This window comes from Drosophila tropicalis, unplaced genomic scaffold (genome assembly GCF_018151085.1).
Source record: "Drosophila tropicalis isolate 14030-0801.00 unplaced genomic scaffold, ASM1815108v1 contig_859, whole genome shotgun sequence".
Lineage (NCBI taxonomy): Eukaryota > Metazoa > Arthropoda > Insecta > Diptera > Drosophilidae > Drosophila > Drosophila tropicalis.
Window position 1 is genome coordinate 4,726,360 of NW_027173353.1, and position 22,341 is coordinate 4,748,700.

The 22,341-nt window shown below is 37.2% G+C and overlaps 2 protein-coding genes across 2 annotated transcripts; both read left to right on the top strand.

Moving 5' to 3' along the window:
* The first annotated feature begins 154 nt into the window (after positions 1–154).
* On the top strand, positions 155–1,615 carry LOC137581867 (L-dopachrome tautomerase yellow-f-like). Its single transcript, XM_068296249.1, has 3 exons — positions 155–663; positions 727–1,385; positions 1,443–1,615. Exons 1-3 carry the CDS (start codon positions 177–179, stop codon positions 1,581–1,583), a joined length of 1,287 nt encoding a protein of 428 aa, XP_068152350.1. The 5' UTR covers positions 155–176; the 3' UTR covers positions 1,584–1,615.
* A 16,258-nt stretch (positions 1,616–17,873) lies between these two features.
* LOC137582108 (rRNA 2'-O-methyltransferase fibrillarin) lies at positions 17,874–18,677 on the top strand. The gene has a single exon (XM_068296550.1). The coding sequence runs from the start codon at positions 17,874–17,876 to the stop codon at positions 18,675–18,677; it is 804 nt and encodes a 267-aa protein (XP_068152651.1).
* The last annotated feature ends 3,664 nt before the right edge of the window (positions 18,678–22,341 follow it).

The window sequence follows — 22,341 nt, forward strand, 5'->3', positions numbered from 1 at the left end:
AATATTCCAAATTTTAAAATCATCTTCAATACAATGAACTGAATATATGTAAATTGGGATTTCCGCATGATAATTCTCATCTCAGCACAAAATTTGTGTTATCAGTTGTTTATATTAAAGCTCTGTCAAAATTTCTGTGTCAGTCTCTGCTCATCAGTTTGCTTATTCGGTTTGCAATGTGGAAATATCAATTTATAAGCTGCAGCGTCATTTGTTGGCTGTTAGTTGATTTAGTGCAGGGAAAGGGAATGATAGAAGTTTTCAAATGGAAGCAGATCGACTATCATAATCGCGGTGACCAAGGACTAACTTCTCATGGTTATGGAAGATACCGGTATAGCCCTAGAGACCCGCGGCCTGTAGACAATGTCACTGATCCATCCTATATTGCTTACAATAATGTCCCAATGGGGGTTACACATTTTCGAGGACGGCTTTTCGTAACCATGCCCAGAAGGCAGACGGGCATACCATCGACCTTAAACTATATTGACCTGCATCGAGATGGCAAGCGGAACAGCAGTCCAAAGTTGAGAGCTTACCCAGACTTCGAGTTGAACCAGTATAATCACAGTTCCCACAATCTTGTATCAGTCTATCGGACCTCGTTGGATCAATGTCAACGATTGTGGTTCATTGACACAGGAATGTTGGAATATCCAAGTAAGGCAGAAATTGAATCATTCTATTAACTGCAAAATAAATTTGTTTATTTCGCTTTACAAGATAATCGTCAACAAATAAGGAGACCCAGCATCTGGATCGTTGACCTCCATACTGACCGGGTTATCAAACGCTTTGAAGTCCCAGAAACCATTGCGCAAATCGGACGCGGCATGGCCAGTATTACCATCGACATTGAAAATGAACGAGATTGCAATTGTGCATTTGCATACATACCGGATCTGATTAATCGCAAGTTATATGTTTACAGCTTGGCCGATGATCGCATCTGGGCGTTTGAACACCCTTTCTTCAACCCTGATCCATTGACCAAAGAATTGAACATTGCCGGCCAGTCCTTCCGTTGGCCCGATGGCATATTTTCCACGACATTGGGTCCTCGGCAGCCTGATGGCAGCCAAAGTGTCTATTTTCATCCCATGGACAGCTACAATGAGTTTGTGGTCTCCAATCGAGTGTTACAGCACGAGCCAAATGCAGCTCGTTCAGATCATGGTAACGATTTTCAATTGCTGGGCTCCCGCGGTGATCGAAAGCAGTCCACCATACATAAATATGATCCACGGACCCAAGTTCTTTTCTACAATGAGGTACAATCCAATGGTGTGGGCTGTTGGAACACGAATAAGCCATTTTCGGTGGCCAATCATGACATCGTCGCGTCGAATGCGCAGCAAATGATCTATCCAAGTGATATGACGGTTGGTTGCACACACAAAGTTCTATATTAGCAATTAACAACATATCTATTTATACAGATTGACGAGGAAGGTACCATTTGGATTGTAACCAATTCTATGCCAATTTTTATTTACTCTACCTTAGATCCAAATGCCTACAATTTCCATATATGGAGGCAAAATGTCTATGAAGCAAAACGGAATACGCTTTGCGAATAAATCTAATATAGTTTTTCGTGTTTTACTGGAAATCTGCTTTCTTAATCAATTTTTTAATTTTAGCCTATTTTAACATATACATTAACATCAGCTTGAGGAATTCCATGGATAAACCAACGCGTAAAAAATCCATAATCCCCTTCGGGGAAGGGCAGAACATTCGTGAACTGATTATCTAAAAAACTGATCGGAACTTTCTCTACTATTACGTCATCCTGTGAAAAATAAAAGATGATCTCGTCAAATTTAGTGTTGTACAGTCGTTGCAAACTTACAACATATGGACACGTGTGATTCAAATTAGAGTATGGTACATATAATCCTCTCAAAAATTTAATAAGCGGATTTCTCCCCGGATTGGCCAATGTTTTGCAAGCATCAAACGTTACGTTGTAAAGAAAAGGTTTATATCCATTTAGGCGTTTCCACAATGCAATATTTCCCTAAAACAACAACAAGCAAATTGATTCTAAAACTAAACTTTTAATCAGTTATTAATGAATACCTGTACACCATCGACTGGTAGTTTGAAAAAATGCGCTCTTAAAGATGCATATTTATAGGTTCGATTTACAGATTTCAGGAAACAATGGCTAAATACCAAAAACCTTTCGTCATGGGTGCTGCACTGGATATTTGTGAACTCAAACCGAGAGTCGACCTTCAAAAGAATATAAAATTGACTTCTGAATAATCTTTTAATATATAAAAATATTTACTCTATGGAAAGTATTCGCGAAAAAGAAAAATAATAGCAATGCCAACTTTGAATGCATCATAATTCACCACTGATTTAGCACAAACTAACAGAAATCACGAAAGCAATGCAAATTTTGCCGTTAGACTAATACAAATAGGTAAACTCAGTTTAAATGTCAAATGATAGGTCAAAGTTACCAAAGCGAAACAACATTTGATGCCCCAACAGACATAGTAAATGCCTCTATAATTTAAAGTATTTAATACAATAATTGAATATAAAAAGCGTTATAAATCGCATTGAAATCTTGGCATTCAGGGATGCATGTTTAACTAGTCAGATGAGATCCTTTTGTCATGTCCATCTTCATAAGCAGCTTATTCTATTTTAGAGCTGCTCTAAATTTTTACAATGATTTTAGCATAATATAAATATTGTATCATCTATAACTGTATGTTGATTTAAGCTCTAACAAAGGATTCATCAAAGGATAATCAATTTTCAACATCAATTCAAATGCCCTTAAGCACATTAGTTTGCTCAGTTTTTAGCTTATGGTACCATATACTTTAACATCAGCTCGAGGAATTCCATGAACAAACCAACTAGTAAAGAATCCATAATCTCCTTCTGGAACGGGCAGGACATTCGTGAATTGATTATTTAAGAAATCCATAGGAACTCTATCTATTATTACGTCATCCTATGGAGAAAATAATCTGAAATTGCAAAATTTATAATAATATTTTCGTTACCCACTTACGACATATGGACACGTGTGATTCAAATTTGAGTATGGTACATATAAACCTCTCAAAAAATTAATAACCGGGTTTTTTCCCGGATTGGACAACATTTTACAAGCATCAAATGTAACGTTGTAAAGAAAAGGTTTATACCCATTTAGGCGTTTAACTACGGCAATATTTCCCTGAAAGCGAAATCGAATTTATTCTTAATCTGAGTTCGAAATAAAATTCAATAATACCTGTATGCCATCGACCGGTGTTTTCAATAAATGCGCTCTTATAGACGCATATTTGTATGTTCTATTTACAGATTTAAGAAAACAGTGCTTAAATACCACGAAGCTTTCGTCATGTGTGGTGCATTTTATATTTGTGAACTCAAACCGAGTGTCGACCTTTAAAAGAATATAAGATTTATATATCTTTATTTGGAATAAATACTTTAAAGTATTTACTCTATAAACAACATTCGCGAAAAGAAGATATATAAGCAATGGAAACTTTAAAAACATCATTATACGAACACCTAGGAAAATTTAACGGAAAATAGGGAATACAATGAGACTTCAATCTTTGCACTTCGATTCGTAGATGTTAAACGTCATATGTTATTTCGAAGTTACCGAAGCGAAACTAAATTTAATGCCTCAACAAACATACTAAATGGCTTTATCACATTAAGTTTTAGACACATATTACAAGTTAAAAGAAAAATTACAGCTTTTGAAATAGAGGTTTATTAGCCAGTGGAGTTCTTTTGGTTAACCTTCCTTCCTTTAGGTAACCGTAGAATTATGCTTGGTGTTATTTCAAGGAACAAGCTCCTAACATCGACATTCTATTATATCTTTAACCCTTGGTCGGTGTTGTACTAACTATGCCTTGCGTGAACCTTTTAACGTCCTCTTGTTCTCAGTTATTACCATTAATTCAAACTTATACAACATAAATTCATTCCAATTCATTTTTCAATCAATTTTAACATCTCAAAAGCGCTTAAGGATACTTAGCACTTAGTTTTCAGCTTATGGTACCATATACTTTAACATCTGCATAATGATTTCCATGAACAAACCAACTAGTAAAGAATCCATAATCTCCTTCTGGAACGGGCGGGACATTGGTGAATTGATTGTCTAAAAAATTTATCGGAACTTTTTCTACTATTACGTCATCCTATGAAAAATAAAATATGATCTCGTCAAATTTAGTGTAGTATAATCGTTGCAAACTTACAACATATGGACACGTGTGATTCATATTAGAATATGGTACATATAAACCTCTCAAAAACTTAATAAGTGGATTTTTTCCTGGATGGGACAACGTTTGACAAGCATCGAATGTTACGTTGTAAAGAAAAGGTTTGTATCCATTAAGCTTTTTCCACAGACCAATATTTCCCTGAAACAAAATTTTGTTTATATCTTGAATTCTAATTTTGCTATAAACTTCAATAATACCTTTATGCCGTCCACAGGTATTTTTAAAAACTGCGCTCTTAATGATGCATATTTATAAGTTCGATTTACAGATTTGAGAAAGCAATGCTTAAAGAACACAAAACTTTTGTCATGGGCGATACATTTGATGTTTGTGAACTCAAACCGAGAGTTGACCTTTGAACGAATTGGGAAACATTTCTGAATATGGTTTAAATATGAATATAACAGTATTTACTCTATTCACAGCAATCGCAAGGACGAAAAATAAAAGTAATGCCAGCTTTAAATGCATTGCTATGCGTCACTGATAAAAAAAACTTTGGTTTGTCGATGTTAGACTAATGGTTAACACTATTTATACATTATAAGCTTGGGCAAAGTTAGCAAAGCGAATCAAATTAAATGCCCCACCAAATATAGTTAATGGCTTCATCATTAAAAGAGCTTACCATAAGCCATGATTGGTTTGTATTGCTGGAGAAGAAGCCTTCATTAAAAATACATTTTGTACTATTAAAAAATGAGTGTACATATTAAAGAAAACATCTTCAACTTAATTAATGGACTATTAATGTTCTACACAATTGTTAATGGACTAGGTGAGTTCTGGCATATAAGCATATCTTCTTTATCCGACAGAACGATCCGCAAAGCAAACAGTAATCAACAATTTGTAATTGACTTAACATATGGCAAACTTTTATCCAATGTTTTGTAAATGCCTCAGGAACTATAATCGCCATCAAAGGTCATAATTAAAAAGAGACAAGCCGACTTTTTATAATGTGATTAAGTATTATATTATTTTAATGAATACTTTTCGCCAATTTGTTTGAAATTAAGTTTGTTTGTGTAAAAAAAACTTGCATAACTCTACTCTATGAGAGTGTAAAAAATATTTTGACGTCAGCACGAATGATATCATATGCGATCCAAGTGGTGCAGAAAGCATAATCACCAAGGGGAAACGGCAAAACACTGGAAAACTGGTGATTCAAATGGTCAATAGGAAGTTTGTCCAGAATTAGGCTATGCTGTAAAAGACAAAACTCTTTCGGTTTCAAACCAATACAAATGATCTTTCAATATTTTTTCTCTTACATTGATTGGGCAATTGTGATTCATATTAGTAAAAGGTAGATAAAGGCTACCTAGAAAATGAGCTATCGGATTTTTAGTCGGATTCTTTAGATAATTACAAGCATCCACAGTGACATTGTAAAGAAATGGTCTGTATCCATTAAATCGTTTCATCAAAGACAAATTAACCTGAAAATATGCAAATGAAACATAAATAAGTTGACGTCTCAGAAACTAAGTGAGTCCCTGGGTTCAACACTTATAGAGACCCATACTTTTGGTATACCTTTACTTTAGTTACTGGCAATTTAAACAGGTTCACTTTTAAGGAAACATATTTGTAGCTCCGGTTTATGGCTTTTATATAACAATATTCAAAATCAGCAAAATTTGTATCCAATGGACTGCATTTGACGTTTGTAAATTCTACATGGCCTGCAATCTTTTGAAATGTATTCCATTTAAATATCATTTTAGAATCAAAAATCTACAAAGAAGGCACTTACCTCAGGGACTTTAACTGCTGACAGCAGTAGCCAAAACAGAGCAAATGTAATATTCATCGAAACAAATTTTCCAAAGACTGAATAAGAGTGTAATGTAATTTTATTGAGCACATCCATTAAATAATGTCATCGAATGTGTGTTCATGTTAAGTACTTTTTCCAATAGTGCATGACGAGAATCTAAACAAATTACCTGAAAAGTAATAGCCAATATAATTTGCCGTCAAGGTTACATAGTTGGATACAGTAATTACATAATCAATTTTTCATTACCAGTATTTTAAACATTAGCTTTATTGATATCATAATACATCCAACTCGTGCACTTTGTATAATCCTAAATATTAGTTGAGTAATCATCTAAACAACAATGGAAAGTTTATATATAATAACCTTATGCTGATAAATTAAAAACTTATTCGGTTTGAAATTAACATAAAGTTCATGCCCTCGTCTGCCAGATACGTATATGGCAGAAAGAGCTCTGATATGTAATAAGGTATTGGATTCCTCCCAAGTTCCTCTAAAAATATGCAGGCATCAACTGTAACGTTATAGAAAAATAACTTATATCCATTCAATCGCATGATTTAGCTTTAAATGTTCAGAAACCATATACCTTAATGGGAATGGGTAACTCGAATAAATTAACTTTTATCGAATATTTATAGCTATAAAGTGATGGAATTGAAATAATTGCTGATGCTGGACTTTAGAAGTCTGGAATTGGATCAGCCGCTTTTTAAATAGTCTTTATTATAACAATTACCATCAAAAATAAAATGGTCTCGTTGGTAATGATGCTATATTGAGATAGACATGGTATAGAACAGCATATACAGTGCTGTTTAAGGATTATCCTTACTCAAATCTTTATAATTCTCTCACAATATTAAAGAAAATCAAGCAGACAAAAGTTGTTTGAATTTGAAAAGTTTCTTTTTGTGTGAATATAAACAAAATCTTGCCTGAAACAAACGTAGCTCGGCATGGGACACTCCGAAATGTTGCTAGTAAAAGAAAAACAAGAAGTTGGAGTTTTTCCACTATTTTCACATTGTTATGGGGGCATATTTTACGTGCCCATGACTTCATCTGTGCGCAAGGATAAACGACAGAAAAGTAGTGAAAACTTTTCTATGTTATTAAAACTTTTGTAGATTTATTCCATTATTTAAAAGACAAGACTTGCGTATGCCGTCGCCTAAAAAACCAAAAACCACGAAAATGTGGTTCCTCTTTGCTATTATTAATTAATAGAAAATTTAACAAGCCAAAGAGACATATCAAATTATAGAGATCTACACTTGTTTAGTAAATAATTCATTTGAATTTCAATACTAGTTAAGCTAAACAATGACAAAATCTTTGAAAAATGAAATTTATAGATCCTGAAAGGTAAAAATGAAGTTACCAAAACGGACTTAGCTCATATACTACAAAATCTTGATGGTAGGCTGTAGACGGCTTTTAATTTGCTCAGCGAGGGTGGCCTTAAAAAATAATCAAAATTAAACAACTGAAAGAAAAGCTGTGATTAGTATTTCTACACCTACAAAAATTGGAAAAACTCATTTGACTGCCCTCGAAAAACAAAAACAAAAAAAAAAGGAGAAAAGAAACCTTTTGCATCTCTAATTATTTATGCAAAAATTGTTGCAAACAATCTTAATTTAGTTAAATGTTTAACTTTCGGCTTGCGTACGTTGATTAACAGCCTGATACGAGGTCATGTATGAACCTAAGCATACGTTGTAGATGCCACGCCTTAAGGGTATGCAAATAACAATAAGGCTGAGATTCTTATGCCTGTATACAATTCGTTTACTTTGTTGTCTTTTGCTGTTTGAGTTTTGTACTTGCGTGTAAACATGCATGATTAAGCTGCCAATGAGTGAAAGTGAGGCAAACGAAAAATTAGCATAAAGCCAACATGAGGAATAAAGAATGAACTTTGAACCCGAGATGCCCCTTGGAAATTGATTGAAATATCAAAACGTTTTCGTAGGAAAGAAGTGCTCTGTGTTGATTTCTTTCTGGCTCTACTTTTCAATAAGATTAGATATTGCCTAATTGCAAATGATAATCCATCAGTTTAAAACAGTTTCAAGAATCAACTAAGATACTTGGCTTAAATTAGCCTTAGCTAAAGTTAAGTAATTATTAAGAAATTCAGTGAGCTACCGCAAGATGAAGTTGAGGTGTAACTTTTGAGTTACAACTTACTTCTGGGTCTAATGAACCGTGTATGGTAAGTATGCATACGTGTGAGATGTGTGTGTGTGTGTGTGTGTGTGTGTGTGTGTGTGTGTGTGTACGAGTAAAGTAAATATTATTTGATGTTGTGTGGAAAAACATTTGCAGGTGGTTCAAGCTTACGCTTCTTCTACTGTATGTGTTTATGCATAAAATATTTACAAAGTTATATATGTATGTATGTAAGAGTTTGTTAGTGTGTGTGTGTGTGTGTGTGGCTTTTGGCTGAGTCCAATTTGCCCAAATGTGCAAGTGCGAGTTTGTATTTCTTGGTTTTTTTTTCATCTTCTTTTTTTTATTACTTTTAAGTTTATTTAGGTGAAGCGCATGAAGCGAGAGAGAAAGCACCACATCAAAGCATAGCACGTGGCACGCATGAGTGGCAATGGCAAAAAGTACAACAGCAGCAATAACAACAACAACAGCAACAACAATAATAACAGCAACATCAACAACAAGGATGGAATGCGGCCCCAATTGCAGTACACACAGAGTTGACCACAAAACATGCGCCTGGTTAGCCCCTGCAGTAAGGAAGGCAAAAAGCATCAAAAAAGAAGTATCAAGATAACCAACAACAGCAACAACAAGAGTAAATCAACTGCTGCACAGGACGTATGTGAATTCGTAATCTAAACTTTTATACTAGTTGACTCGTTGGCTCGTTTTCGTTGCCTTTTTTGTTACATCAACGTTGGGTCAGCCAGGAAACGGAAATTGCTGCTGTTGGCCCGTTGACAACAGTAAAAGAACGAGAAAAAAAACGCCATGAAGGGAATGAAGGGGAAAAAAGAACCTAAAATGCAGGGTATAGGAACAAGAAAACACGACACTTGCACCTCAAGTTGTCGAGGAAGTTTCAACTTGATTTTGCAACAACTACAACAACAACGACAACAACAACCGCTGTGCCATGCGACAATGACATTATACGGATGGCAATCGCTAACCGTTTTGTTTGACCGATCCATTGAGTGAGTCCATGATTGCAAATTGCAATCGCAGGTGCCATAGAGTCGATACTCGTATATTCTCGCTACAGTTGGTTGTTGTTGTTGTTGCTGTTGTTGATGTTCGTTTGTTTATTGGGCCATTGATTAAGCGTGGCCAAGTTGGCGAATGGTTAACTGCTGGCCATACCTATCCCAAGGCAAACAAAAAGTTCTAGCCATTCAGTTGAAAAAACCATTCAGTTTGAATTCTATATGACTTCTGCCACTGCTTTTCGTTGCATACATTTAGCTCACATGTGCTGCTTAGTGTTGCATGCATTTTGGCTTTGAATGCTTAATGCAAATTGATTTGCGCTCTTGTTTTATTTCTCTTCTACTTATTGTTAGTTTGGCTTAAACGAGTTTTTGCAGCAACTTTAAGTTACAATTAAGAGCGGGCCAAAAGTCCGCAAGAAAAACTATTATGCAACTTGTTACCTGATTTTACCGCAGGCAGACATAAGCCCCACCATCCGACAATACGCCCACATCCGCACCATGGCATTGCCAGTTCGCTGCACATTTTCGCGCTGGCATACGAAAATTTTTTAACTTAAATTACTTTTCGTAATAACTTTATTTTGTAATTTACGTAAGTAGAAGTAAAAGTAACATTTATGCAGCTGCATAAAACGCCACGCCAAAAAAAAGAGGAAAGTACATGGCAAACTATGACAGTGCACGTAAGAAACCAAAAAAAAAGAAAGAAAATGCTAAGGAACTTGCCACCATTCAGCCACGTCCGTTGGAAAATCTGCAAATTTGCTGAGATCGTTAAGAGACCGGGAGTACACCAGAAGTTCCCCTTTGCAATGGATTGGCCTTGGTCATAAAGTATGAGGTAGTTAGCATATAATAAACGTGCCTAGCCAGAGGTCGATTGAATGTTAAGCTTAGGAAATGATCTTTAAAGTTGTATACATTGATCAAAGTATTTTTTTCAATATCCCAGTATAAATGCCGTTTTTAAAAATGCATTTTGTGTTTCTAAACTATTTAAAAGTAGAAGACTGCTGGCTTTTTAGTTTCAACTGTCGGGTCCTTTTCTGTTTCGTTTATGTAATGAGGGAAACTTTTCCTATATGCAATTTGCTGTTTGTTCTTACACTTGGTTTCTCGTCTTTTCTTCTCATACTACTCGTACTCTATTGCTCCATGCTCTGTTTTGCTTGCTGGTCTACTTGTCCTTGCAAAATACCATTTGCATTTTGCCCAAAAGCACAGCCATAACCACAGTTTCTAACAAAAAGAAAGCGCCACACTTTACCTCAATAGTCAAACAAAAAGTGCGGCATACTTTGTGGCGCTTAGCATGCCAAACATGTGCCTGTGCCCATTCGGCACTCCGTCTGACATACAAATCATTTTGTTGAGTAAGGAGCGGGGAATACTGGCCTAAGAGGGATGGGTAAGTAAGGTGAAAAAAAGAGAAACATAGAGAGAGAGAGAGAAAGAGCCATAAGGAGAGCATCGCAGTAATGTAAGTGAAACAAACTCGAAATGGAAAAATACATATTTTATGTATGACGAGGGAAAACTTTTAACTTACCTTTAAGACTAAAAAATGCAAAAGCAACAAAATGATGTTGTTGGTAAAAAAAAACAGAAGAAGAAAAAAAATTTTGTGTTGTACGTATTTGCATTTCAATTATGCTTGCAAATGGCAAAACGCTTTGACAATTAATCACATAAATCAAAGGACTGTTTGCCCCATACGTTGCGGGACAAACTAAACTCAAATGGATATCATGGAGATGCTAAAGAGGGCCCACAATTATGCGTACATTTTGAGGGAAAACAAATGGTAAAAACAAAATCCATAGAACCAGATACATACAGACTACAAACAGCTAAGTGAAAAGTGTAAAATGCAAAAACTCATTGATGATTGAATGCAACCAGAAGAGGCAGTCGCATCCACGTCAATGGCAGATCCTCTTTTCTTATTTCTTTGCCTTTCTCTGCTGCTTTGTCTCAGGCTCAATAACGAAATGCAAATACGACAAAAAGCGAAAGCAAACTCTCAAATACGCACGACGATGTGAAAGAGATGATGTAGTGGTGCGAAGAGGAGAGGAAAGGCTATAGCTAGAGCAAATCGAACGGCACAAAAGCGAACAGAAAACTGCCAAGTGCCCGTCGTGGCAAGGCGGCAAAAAGTATGCTAACATTTTTCCATGACAACCTTATAGAATACCAAATGCCCTCATTTCGGTTTATCTTATATATGTTTAAGTAAAGGATAAAAGCAAATATTTTAGAAAAACATCTGTTAAATTGCTGAAATTGCTTTATTCGCTTTTTGTTGTGGTTCTGGTCGAGTTCCCATAGATATGACTTTAAGTCTAGATATATAAACTTGATTTGGAGTGCCAATATACTTTATTTTGCTGAGGGCAATAGTGGAAAAAATAGAAAAACAAAATTGAAATGTATGCTAGAGTTTGCCGCACGGCAAAGAAAATGGCGTTAGCTGCAGCGCATAGAATTGCAAATTCAATTTCAATTCAATTGAGCATGTGTTTGCAGCAGCACATGCATATGCTGCTTCTACATGAATGTGTATGTGCGTGTGTGTGTGTGTGCGGGTGTGTATGTAGATGTCTGTTGATGCATTGTGTGAGCATTGTTGCGCTCTTGCTGCTTGTTGCATTGTCACTTATGGTTGGAAAACGATATAACATCAGCCCTATACTATACTTTATATGGCAATAATGTTACGGAGCAGTTCTGGTTCTATCCTCTATGCAATTCAATTGCAAACCAAACTTTGTAGCAATTGTGCGAAAATGCCAAAATATTACCCAATGATTTTTTTAATTTAATTACAACCAAAGTAAATAGTTCGCTCCGATGTGTGTGTGTGTCTGTCATTAGAAGACATTTGCCATCCGCCCGCAATTAATGCCAATTGAAGCTCATTAAAATTGAAATTTTGCCGCCAGAATGCAATTGCGTATTATAAACATTTTTGTTGCTGTGAATGTTAATTAGATTTGAATTTGAAAATTTTATGCTATTTGCTATCGAAAATAAATAGAATGCGAATGATGATGCCAAAAATATATGGCAAATGCATGCATAATGCGACCCCTGCCTCTCAATAATGTTGGAAGGCAATGAAAGCGCTTTTAATGATTATCATTTACCAATGACACTGATGCCACAGAGGCAGTAGCAGAGGCAACAGCAGCAGCAGCTATAATCAAATTAAAATTAACAAAAACTCGCCTGATTGCAAATTAGTTGCTAAAAATGTGCCTAAAATTGAAATTGTTATCTACTCGAATTTTGCTGATGGGTTTTTGTGGCCTCCTCTACCATTTATTCATTCATTGAATCGCTCGTTCGATCCGCATTTGATGCTAGAGTTTGAAAAATTTGTTGGCTGTGTTTGGCTGTTTGACTGTTGACTTCTGCTGACTGCTTAGACAACCGGGCAAACGGATCAAAAGTTAAATTCATGTTTGACTTTTCATTCGAAAAATTGGATTTTGCATTTACCCAACAAAACTTTTCTCACTCAGACCGATAAGACGCTCATAATAAAGAGAGAGACGGATAGAGCATGATGGAGAGAAAAAGAGAGAGCACAAGAGAAAAATTGAAAAGTTTTTAGTTTTACAACTAATTTATCAAATTTCAGAGATTTGTTCAGTTTGAGTTCGCAGTGGGCATGGCTTTGGCTTAAGTTAGATTACAGTTAGCGATCCAGCAGACTGCTAAATGCCAGAACAATAGCCCCATAAAAATAATTTTCATATTTTCCAATTAGATAAGTACATAATATCTCGGTCCAGGATAGCAGCAACAAAAACTCTAGTCCTAAACCATAGTAATGCATAAACAAATCGAGTCGTCAATTTGCTAATTGCTGTGGTTTTCCCTTTAATTACAACCGCAATTCTACAAAATAACACCAAACCATAAGCTAGCAAAAAAAAAAAAAGGAAAAAAAAAAACACAAATAAAATTACCAAATAAAAAAGTGCCCAATAAAAATAAAAACCCAGCTCTCTGAATAGGTGGTGGCGGCACAGCGGTTGAATGCTGGTTGGGTGCTACTTTTGGTTGAATTGTGAATCTACCCTCGGGTGTTGCTGGCACAATTGAAGCGTGTTATTAGCTCTAATTGTTATAAAGCCCTTTTAATTGGGTGTCTGATAAAGTTGAGCAAAGAAAAAAAAGAGGAAAAAAACACACAGAAAAGGCAAAGAAAAAAGAAAGAGAAAGAAAAGTTCAAGTGTTAGTCTAAGCAAAGGGCCGTCTCATCTTTGGCTCTTTTTTTTTTGCCATTAAACCATTTTGGCAAGGGAGAGGCACCATTCACCTTAATGAAAAAAGGGCTTTGTGAACCTTTGCCTGTTTTAGGCTTAGAATTTCGTTTACCTTCTTTTATATACATATATATTTGGCGAAACTTTTACTAAAGTATTTTTCACACGCGCCACACTGCGTATGCGTAATCGTAGGTAACCGCCAACTCCAAAGAGACCAAGCATGGGCAGGGGAATAAACTGGCATTTGTTTTTTCAATGGAAGCTTTTTTGTTTTAAGCATCTTGTTAACATGGTTTCAGCATGCGGTTTAATTAATTTTCAATGTATTTGCGTGTTGGATAAACACACACGTGCCACCCCCAGTCACGCCCTTGCGCCGGATACCAACATTCCCAGTGACGATGTCGTCAACGTGCACGAGCATAAAACACACCAAACTCGCCGCTAATCCATTTTCAATTAGTCGACTAGAGAGAGAGAGAGAGAGACAGAGAGCCGCCTAAAGTGGACTTAGAGAGTGGACCAACGAAACCGCTGTGAATGGCTTTCGGATGGTTACAAAATGTTGAAATGTCTGAACTTTAAGCAGATTATTCTAAAAATAGTAAATCCTTTTTTATTTTGCATTCGATTTGCATTCTAGACATCAATATAGTGTGCAGTCTAAGGCTTTGTTTTAAGCTTAAGAAAAAATTATAGACATAAATATTGCGTTCTTATCAATATAATCCCATTTAAAAGCTTAAACATTTGTTTGGATTTGTCGCTTTCGTTATAAAAAGAATTTTTTTTCTGTTTTTGAGGGTTCTTTTGTTTTGATGATTGTCTGCCAGCTAATGGCTTTCGATTGGTTGGGCAAGATGAATGGGCTGGCCATTTATTATGGATGCCTGACAAACGGTTTATTAATATGCAGAAGGTGAAGAGATGTAGCCATGAGTTGACATAGAACACCAAGTAGAAAAAAAAAAAGCGTTGCCTACTTTTCAGCGATATCTACTGGCTTCACAAATCCAATCCACATGGCGAACGGTGCTCCATAATCGTTTGTGGACGTGTAGTTGTCATCAATGCAAATACAATGGCAGCGCACTTGTCAGCATCAGCCTCATCGATGGCATCGTCATCCTCGCACTCGCATGATTGATCAAGTGCGTGCGTGCCAGGGACAGAGACAACACCAACACCAGCAACACCAGCAACACTACCAACACCGACGACACCAGCATGCAAGGCAAGAAGCGTTGCCAAACCATTTTTCTGACATTTAGTTGACAGCGCACATTTTTGTTTGCTTTTGCTCGTAATGTGCCCTCAACATGGACATCGGTTCATGTGAGTGCTTAAAAAGCATTTCACGCCCGTCCCAGCAAGAAGGACACTCGTGTCTGATTTGACATTTATCACTGCACTGTGGGGTTCAATCACATTTCGCATATATTATTTTTAGTCAATTATATATATATTATCTGTTTCAAAATCTTCTTAAAGTTCCTTCAAGTGTAATTTTAAGGATATTGAATGAGCAAGTTATATACTTGTATACTTTATACCTGTAGTCAAGGACGATAAGTTCCAGTCTACAGTCGACAAAAACTATTTCATTAGTTTTGTATTCCATTGAACAATGAAATTAAATTAATTTATAATCATAATAAAATCAATTAACCAAAGTTAATCTACAGTAATCCGTCTTTTTTCACTCATATTTGTAACTTATTGTGCCACTGTGCCTTGCAGTAGTGCCAAATTAAATGGTATGGGTCATTTGGCATTGATGGAGCAGTTTAAAACATGCCAAACGCACTTCTAATGAAAACTGTTTGACCGTGGTTTGCTCTCATGACAAAATCCGCTAAGTGTGCTAATCCAATTGGCAATAGTACAGAACGGAGGGGGCGAACAGAAACAAAAAAAAAAAATAAAAGGAAGAAAAAAAAACGAGAAAAGGAAACCAAATCCCAGGCTTGTCTAATGTAATTCGTGATTCAGCATAAACTGCCAAAGGGAGCCGCACCCAGGGCCAGGATTTATTGGCAAGCCACGACTGCTTGAGCTTGAGCATGATGGCTTTGCCAATGTGTTTGGGCCTGGCTCTGCCTGTGGCTCCTGGCTCACTATCAAACAGGCGGATAGGCCAATTGCCAATTGTCAGATACAATTTATTCCTCCCTTAGATGCTGCCACGGCTGCACTAAATGCGAATTGAAAATAAAATATTACACAGAGATTGCAGCAGCAATGCGAAAAAATGAAACCCACTGCCATGACAAAGACCAAAAGAAACGGAGACAAACAAACATCCAATGCAGCAAACAGCAACACGATTACGCCGATGGCCATGCAGGGCTGGTAACAGGCAACAACATCAGCAGCAGCAGCACGGCAACTTCAACAACGGCAACAGCAACAGCAACGGTAGAGACGGCGACGATCATCAAGCGCAAAAGGAATCGTAAAACAAAAGCGACAGATAGTTTGCAGCGTGCCATAAAAACGGCAAACAACAACAGCAACAACAGGCTTAACCCAGAATACCCAACCAAGCAATGTGCTCCACACTTCGTCCACCTACCCATTAAATATGGGCTCAGTTGGAGGCAGCGCCAATCGATTGTGGGTGACTTTTTTTCTGTGTTTTCGTTGGCGTTAAGTGTTGGTCTGCATTAAGGGAGGGAGTTAGGAAGGGCGCAAAAAGAGGCGGTAGAACTTGTGCTGTCGTCGTCCTGATAGCAACACACACACACACACACACACAGGGACACACTGCACCGGCAGCAGCATCATCAATGACTGCTTATTTAGTAGGTGCATTAGGCTGGTACCTAAAAACTAAATCGAATTTGTTGTTGCTTGTGCATAAAATTAAATGGACATAGCCGAATCCATCAAAGAACAATATCGAATGAAAAAATTTTGGGAATATGTTTGGATCAGCATAACTAACTTTCTGTCTACTTATTGTAAAGTCGTAGCAAAGTATTCAAATATAACTTATAGGCTTACAGATCAGATGTCTATAGCTTATAGTAGAATTGATCTTCGACCTAAATGGTTTACAGAGAATTGAATTCTGCAATTAAGTTCAAATCAAATAAACTTAATTTTAAGCTTCAACTTATTCTTGTTGGGATCGCAATGACCAATGAATCTTCTTTAGAACTTGATCAGTTTCTATAAATAGTCAAATTTGTCATGGAGCCACTCTATGACAAATCAGCAGACATTGCAGTGTAGAATGCAATGCACAGTGCAGTGACACCTTGAGGCGCTGTTGGCACACTGCAGAAATCACATAAACGTGAATGCCCAGCCCAGGTCTGGTTAGATCTTTCTATCTCTGTCTCACTCTCTACGTTTTCACAATCGCAAACGCACATAGAATAAGTGAGTGAGTCGTAGGGTTTATGGGTTGGGACAGTAGCAGCAGCAGCAGCAGCAGAACCAGCCACGTCGATAGACAACCCACATGCAACGGCAGCAAATGCAACGTAAAAATGCATAAATCCGTGGGATTTAAAGATTTTGTGGAATTTGTGATTTTTCGCATTTCGTTTGCTTTTTATTTTCCACGTTTCGCTTTCGGCTATGCCAGGATTTCGTGGCTTTTTGTTTTTAGTTTGGAACGCCCCAAACTTGCACACACACACACATTTATAGATAGACCCCCTAGAGCCTGGGCGTGACTGGATTCATGAGCTATATATTGGCGAGTTGTGTGTATGTGTGGGTGGGGGGAGGAAGCCATAGCTCTGGTTTTTCTTTCTCGCACTCGTTTGACTGTTTAACACGCGCAATCAGCAATGCTACAAATTTTATATGACATTTTAAGTTGTTTTGCATTGCCATGCCAACCCAAATTCGCCTCCTTAACGTGTCCTGCGTCTGCTTTGATTTGCTTTCAAATGGCAAAATCAAAAAAAAAAACAGCGCCGCAACCGAGACCGGGGCCCATTCTGTGCTTGGGGCCACAATATATCCACGCTTAGGTTCTATTGTTCCATTTGTGCGCTGCGAATGCGAACTTTTTACACAACTCAAATGCAGATTTCATTTTAGCTGCAGGTCCTTTGCTATTGCTGCTGCAATAAATGCTGATAAAACAACAGCAACAAATATATGTACTAAAACATGTTTTCACTAAAAATAATTTGTACTACGTCATGTTATTTGAAATTGTATTAACATACTTGCCTCTGAAATCAACATCACATTATACATATGTATATAGAACTAACTGTAACAGAGCCTAGTGAGAAATTTATATAATTTACATTTTGCAATGGGAAAGCGATCTTTATCGAAAAACAAGACTAAAGTCCGGGATGGAAAAAAGACGACATCATCCTCCAAGGTCACAACAGGAAAGGCATCGAAAAGTAAATCCATTAAGAAGGGAGACAAGACTGAAAATCGAAATCAATTGGAGCCACAAAAACCCGAAATGGCTTGCAGTCTGCAGCAAATGATTATGGTCAGCATTGAGCCACATCGTCATAGTGGGATCTTTCTGGCCCGCAGCCGGGATGATGCCATCATGCTGCTCACTCGTTCTCTAGCGCCGGACAACGATGATTGTAGTGAACAGCGTTTCATTGCCGATATGCTTGGCAAACGGAATGAGTATCGCTCCTGGTCGCCCTTTCAATCAAAACTAGCCGCTGCTATCCTTGGCGGTGTTTCCAACATCCACATTGGCCGTGCTTCAAAGATATTGCTCTTGGATTCTGGACTCGGACGGACTATAACGCACGTTGCCGACATTGTTGGGGAATCCGGTACGGTATATGCCGTAGATAATGGGGAACGGTCGGAGGGACTCATGGCACTGGCACGCAAATATTCCAATATTGTGCCCATTATCGATGATCCCACCATGCCTTACAAATATCGTATGATTATCTCGGGTTGTGTCGATATGATATTCATTAATACGCCTCAGTTGGATCAAGTTCGTACCCTAATGTTGAACTCTCGCCACTATCTTAAAGTCGGCGGGCACTTCGCCATAGTTTTGCAGGCCAATGCCAGTGATAGCAGCACGCCGACGGGGGAGACCTTTGCCAAAAAAGATGAAGCGCCTTAAACAGGAGCAGTTTCAGCCACTCGAGCAGATTGCATTGGACCCTTTCGCACCAGGTTACATTCTGGTCGTGGGTCTGTACAGTCTTGGACCAATTCGTACATCGAATAAGGAAAACCAAAAGGAAACGGTCGATCAACTGCAGTCACAAGCAACAGGATATTGAGAAACAGTTGACTGTTCTATTAATGTTTTTCTATATCTTAAAAAATAATTTAATATTGAGTTAATGCATTTAATTTAAGTTGTTTCTTTTGTTGAGTTGCGATCTTGGAAACAGTCTGTCTCTACATATATGTTCGCGCAGGAACGGTATCATAAAGTCTGAAGTTCCTGTGGATAAATTAATCTATTCGACCCACTATTCTGGGGTTAGGGCCCACATCGTGCCAGGAAAACGAAGCCCACACCGTGCTTGATGGTCATTCAGACATACTGTTTCCCATCAGATTCGAAATTCGGATTTGTTAAAACGAGGCGCTTGCATTGTGCCACAAACCCTTCAAGCCATAACCATTAAGCCGTCTTTTCATTGTGTGAGGCACAAGGTTGATGTCATGGTTCAAGAGCATCTCTTTTTGAATACCGATAGAACTCCTAATCGGGTCCGAAACCGCCAATCTTCTGAAAATTTAATAATCCCTAGACGTGGCTTTAATATCTCCACCTTTTCGATTACGATTTATTCAAAGTGTTTAGAGCATTATAAATCTTTTATTTACAACAGTTAAGAATAGTGGCTATTCGTCTAAATGTATTTTAACTTTCATCTTATTTACAATTAACTTATTACATATTTACTTTCTATTATATTTTTAGATGTAGATATACGTAAAAAGTTTCCAAGGGTAAACAAACCATTTAAACCGTCGCGCTAGTCTCGTATTTTGCCACGATCATTTCCGGTCATTGCCTCGTAATTCCTCAAATTTTTGGCTTACGTTCATGTCCTACGTGATTTAATGAACTGTTGATTTGGCCAAATGCGAGTGAGTAGATTTTTGTTGGCACTGGCAATGCATATACAATGTTTACTGGCGTCAAATATTGTATAAACTCATGGTATCCAAAAGAAACTGACAAATTCTGCTCATATTTGGCTTTACGCTTTGGCTGTGCTGTGCGTTTCAAACAGTTTTAATGTCGGTTGCTAGAGAGGGAGAATGCAGGATGGGGAGAGGTGGTAGGCGGTGCAAATGGCGCCATAGGGAACAAGGGAACATGGGGCAGGGGATAAAATTATTTAACATGTAAATCAAGGCACAGCCCAAATGCGAAAAATCTAACAGAGCAGAGTGAAAAGTTTTTTAATTTCAAAGCAAATATCAAAAACGGGAGAGTCGGTCGATGTGTGTTGTCTGGGTGTGGGTGTCAGTGTGAGACGGTGGGGTCAAATGGGCGGTGTTTTGGTTGCGGGGAGAGTGTAGGAAATGGCAGATTATGAGGCGGTAAAATCGCGATGATTATAGTCACGTACTTGTCACCCACCCAAACGCAACGTCAACTCCCATTTCTGAGTTGTAATTATATATACATACATACGTACATATGTATTGTACATATGTACATATACAAATGTATGTATGTACGTTTGTTTGTATGTATACACATAGGTATGTATGTACATATGTACATGTAACTATATATTTGTTTGCTAGAGAGAGATTCTATGCATGTGTGTGTTGCAAATATTGACGCTGAACTTTTATTTACGCGAACAAATGTTCAAGTTTCCAACAAAAGATAAATATGAAGTATTCTAAATCGTTGGCAAGCCACGCCCATATATGTATGTGTATCCTCACATACATACATACAGTCAAGCCCCCCACCGCCCAATCCACCATACAGACACACCGACACAAAAAACATACACACACACACACACTCTGTGAGCCATTTACTCATTTAACTGACAGTTAAAATTACAAACGCTTATCATGTACCAGAATCATATCATACGGAATAATTTATTATGCCCAACGCTTAATGTAATTCCCGAGCAGCGAAATTTTCGCTTCACAAGCCAAGCGACCTCCGCACATGGGATGGCAGCATGAGAATGATGAGAAGAGTCTGGGCTGGTTAGCTGAATGGTTTGTCTTTGAGATAGATGGAATAAAGTGCGCAACATACGAAATGAATATGGAAACACACATTCCCATATTCAGACTGACACACACGCTTCCACAGCCATATGTGTGTACGTTTATGGTATATACACACACTCACTCACACATAGTTTTATTTGCTCAGCCTTAGCTTCCTTTTATTCTTGAAATGCTCGCGTAATAGACAACGAGTGGGTGCGGAATTGTGGGTGAAGGAGTACGAATGCGATTCTGTGCTGGTTTATGCTCTACACCCTGAGGTTAATTAAGATTTTGCCATGCATTTGTTTGAACAAATGCTTAAGAGGGAGCAAAGGAGGGAAACGTGTGGCAGGAGAAACTTCTTAGCCGGATGCCCTCGTCAAGTTAGCGAAATGAAAAAGTTTTATTAGTTGTAATCCCCAAATTAAATTAGAATTGTTACTTGTAATTAAACGCTGACAAAACACACGTGATATATGATTAATGGGCTAGCACCTCATTTAAAGACGAATGTTGGAACGTAATCAGCTACGTTCAGGGGTTTTTACAAAAATTACACCCAAAATGTGGATCGTGTCAAATTTTAGTTAATTTTACAAGTTTATTGTAGACAAACAAACCATTAAAGACTACAAATCTATCATACCATCACCAAATTTATTCCACAACATTAATTAATTGTTTTGGCACCTCTATGCTTAAAGTCCGATACATTTGTTCTTGATCAGATCATATTTATGAAAGAGTAGCAAAAACTTTCACGTTAGCGCGATTAATATCATAAGCTTCCCAACTTGTATAGAGAGCATAATCACCTGAAGGGAACGGCAAAACATTTGTCAACTGGTTATTCACATGATCAATAGGAAGTTTGTCCAGAATAATGTTTTCCTGTCAATTTAAGATAGTCATTCAATTGATTGTGGAAAATAAGTTCTTTCGCCTTCATTTACTTACACTATAGGGACACGAGTGATTAATGTTCGTATACGACCAAAAGAGCCCTGCTAAGTAATAAGCAATGGGATTTCTTTTCGAATTCTCCAAAAATTTGCAGCCATCAATTGTGACGTTATAGAGAAATGGCCTATATCCGTTAAATCGCTTCATTAAAGCCAAATTTACCTTGAAATTTTCAAATCTAATTAATAAATACAAGAAGCACCCTCGATGTCAGAAATACCTTGAATTTAGTTACTGGAATTTTTAATAAATTCACTTTTAAGGAAATATATTTGTAGCTTCGGTTTATAGCTTTTATGTAGCAGTATTCAAAGTCAGCAAAACTTTTATCCAGTGGTTCGCATTTAATATTTGTGAATTCTACATGGCCTGAAATCTTTGAAAATCGGTTTTATACAATTTGTTCGAATATACTTGTCTTTCTGAAGAGAAAAAACTTACCTCAGCAAATTTAATCGCCGACAACAGAAAACACATCAAACCAAATATGACATTCATCGAAAAGAACTTTAAAATTACTGAATTTGAACTATTTTTTTTTAAATAAAGCAAAATGATAAAGCAAACGATTAGTTTAATTGCTTTATCCAATAGTGCATGACGAGAACCTA

Excerpts from the sequence above, each read along its gene's own strand:
- LOC137581867 (XM_068296249.1), top strand. The coding sequence starts at position 177 with ATGTGGAAATATCAATTTATAAGCTGCAGCGTCATTTGTTGGCTGTTA. Across the intron at positions 664-726 it reads AGGAATGTTGGAATATCCAA|ATAATCGTCAACAAATAAGG; the intron begins GTAAGGCAGAAA and ends TCGCTTTACAAG. Across the intron at positions 1,386-1,442 it reads TCTATCCAAGTGATATGACG|ATTGACGAGGAAGGTACCAT; the intron begins GTTGGTTGCACA and ends CTATTTATACAG.
- LOC137582108 (XM_068296550.1), top strand. The coding sequence starts at position 17,874 with ATGGGAAAGCGATCTTTATCGAAAAACAAGACTAAAGTCCGGGATGGA.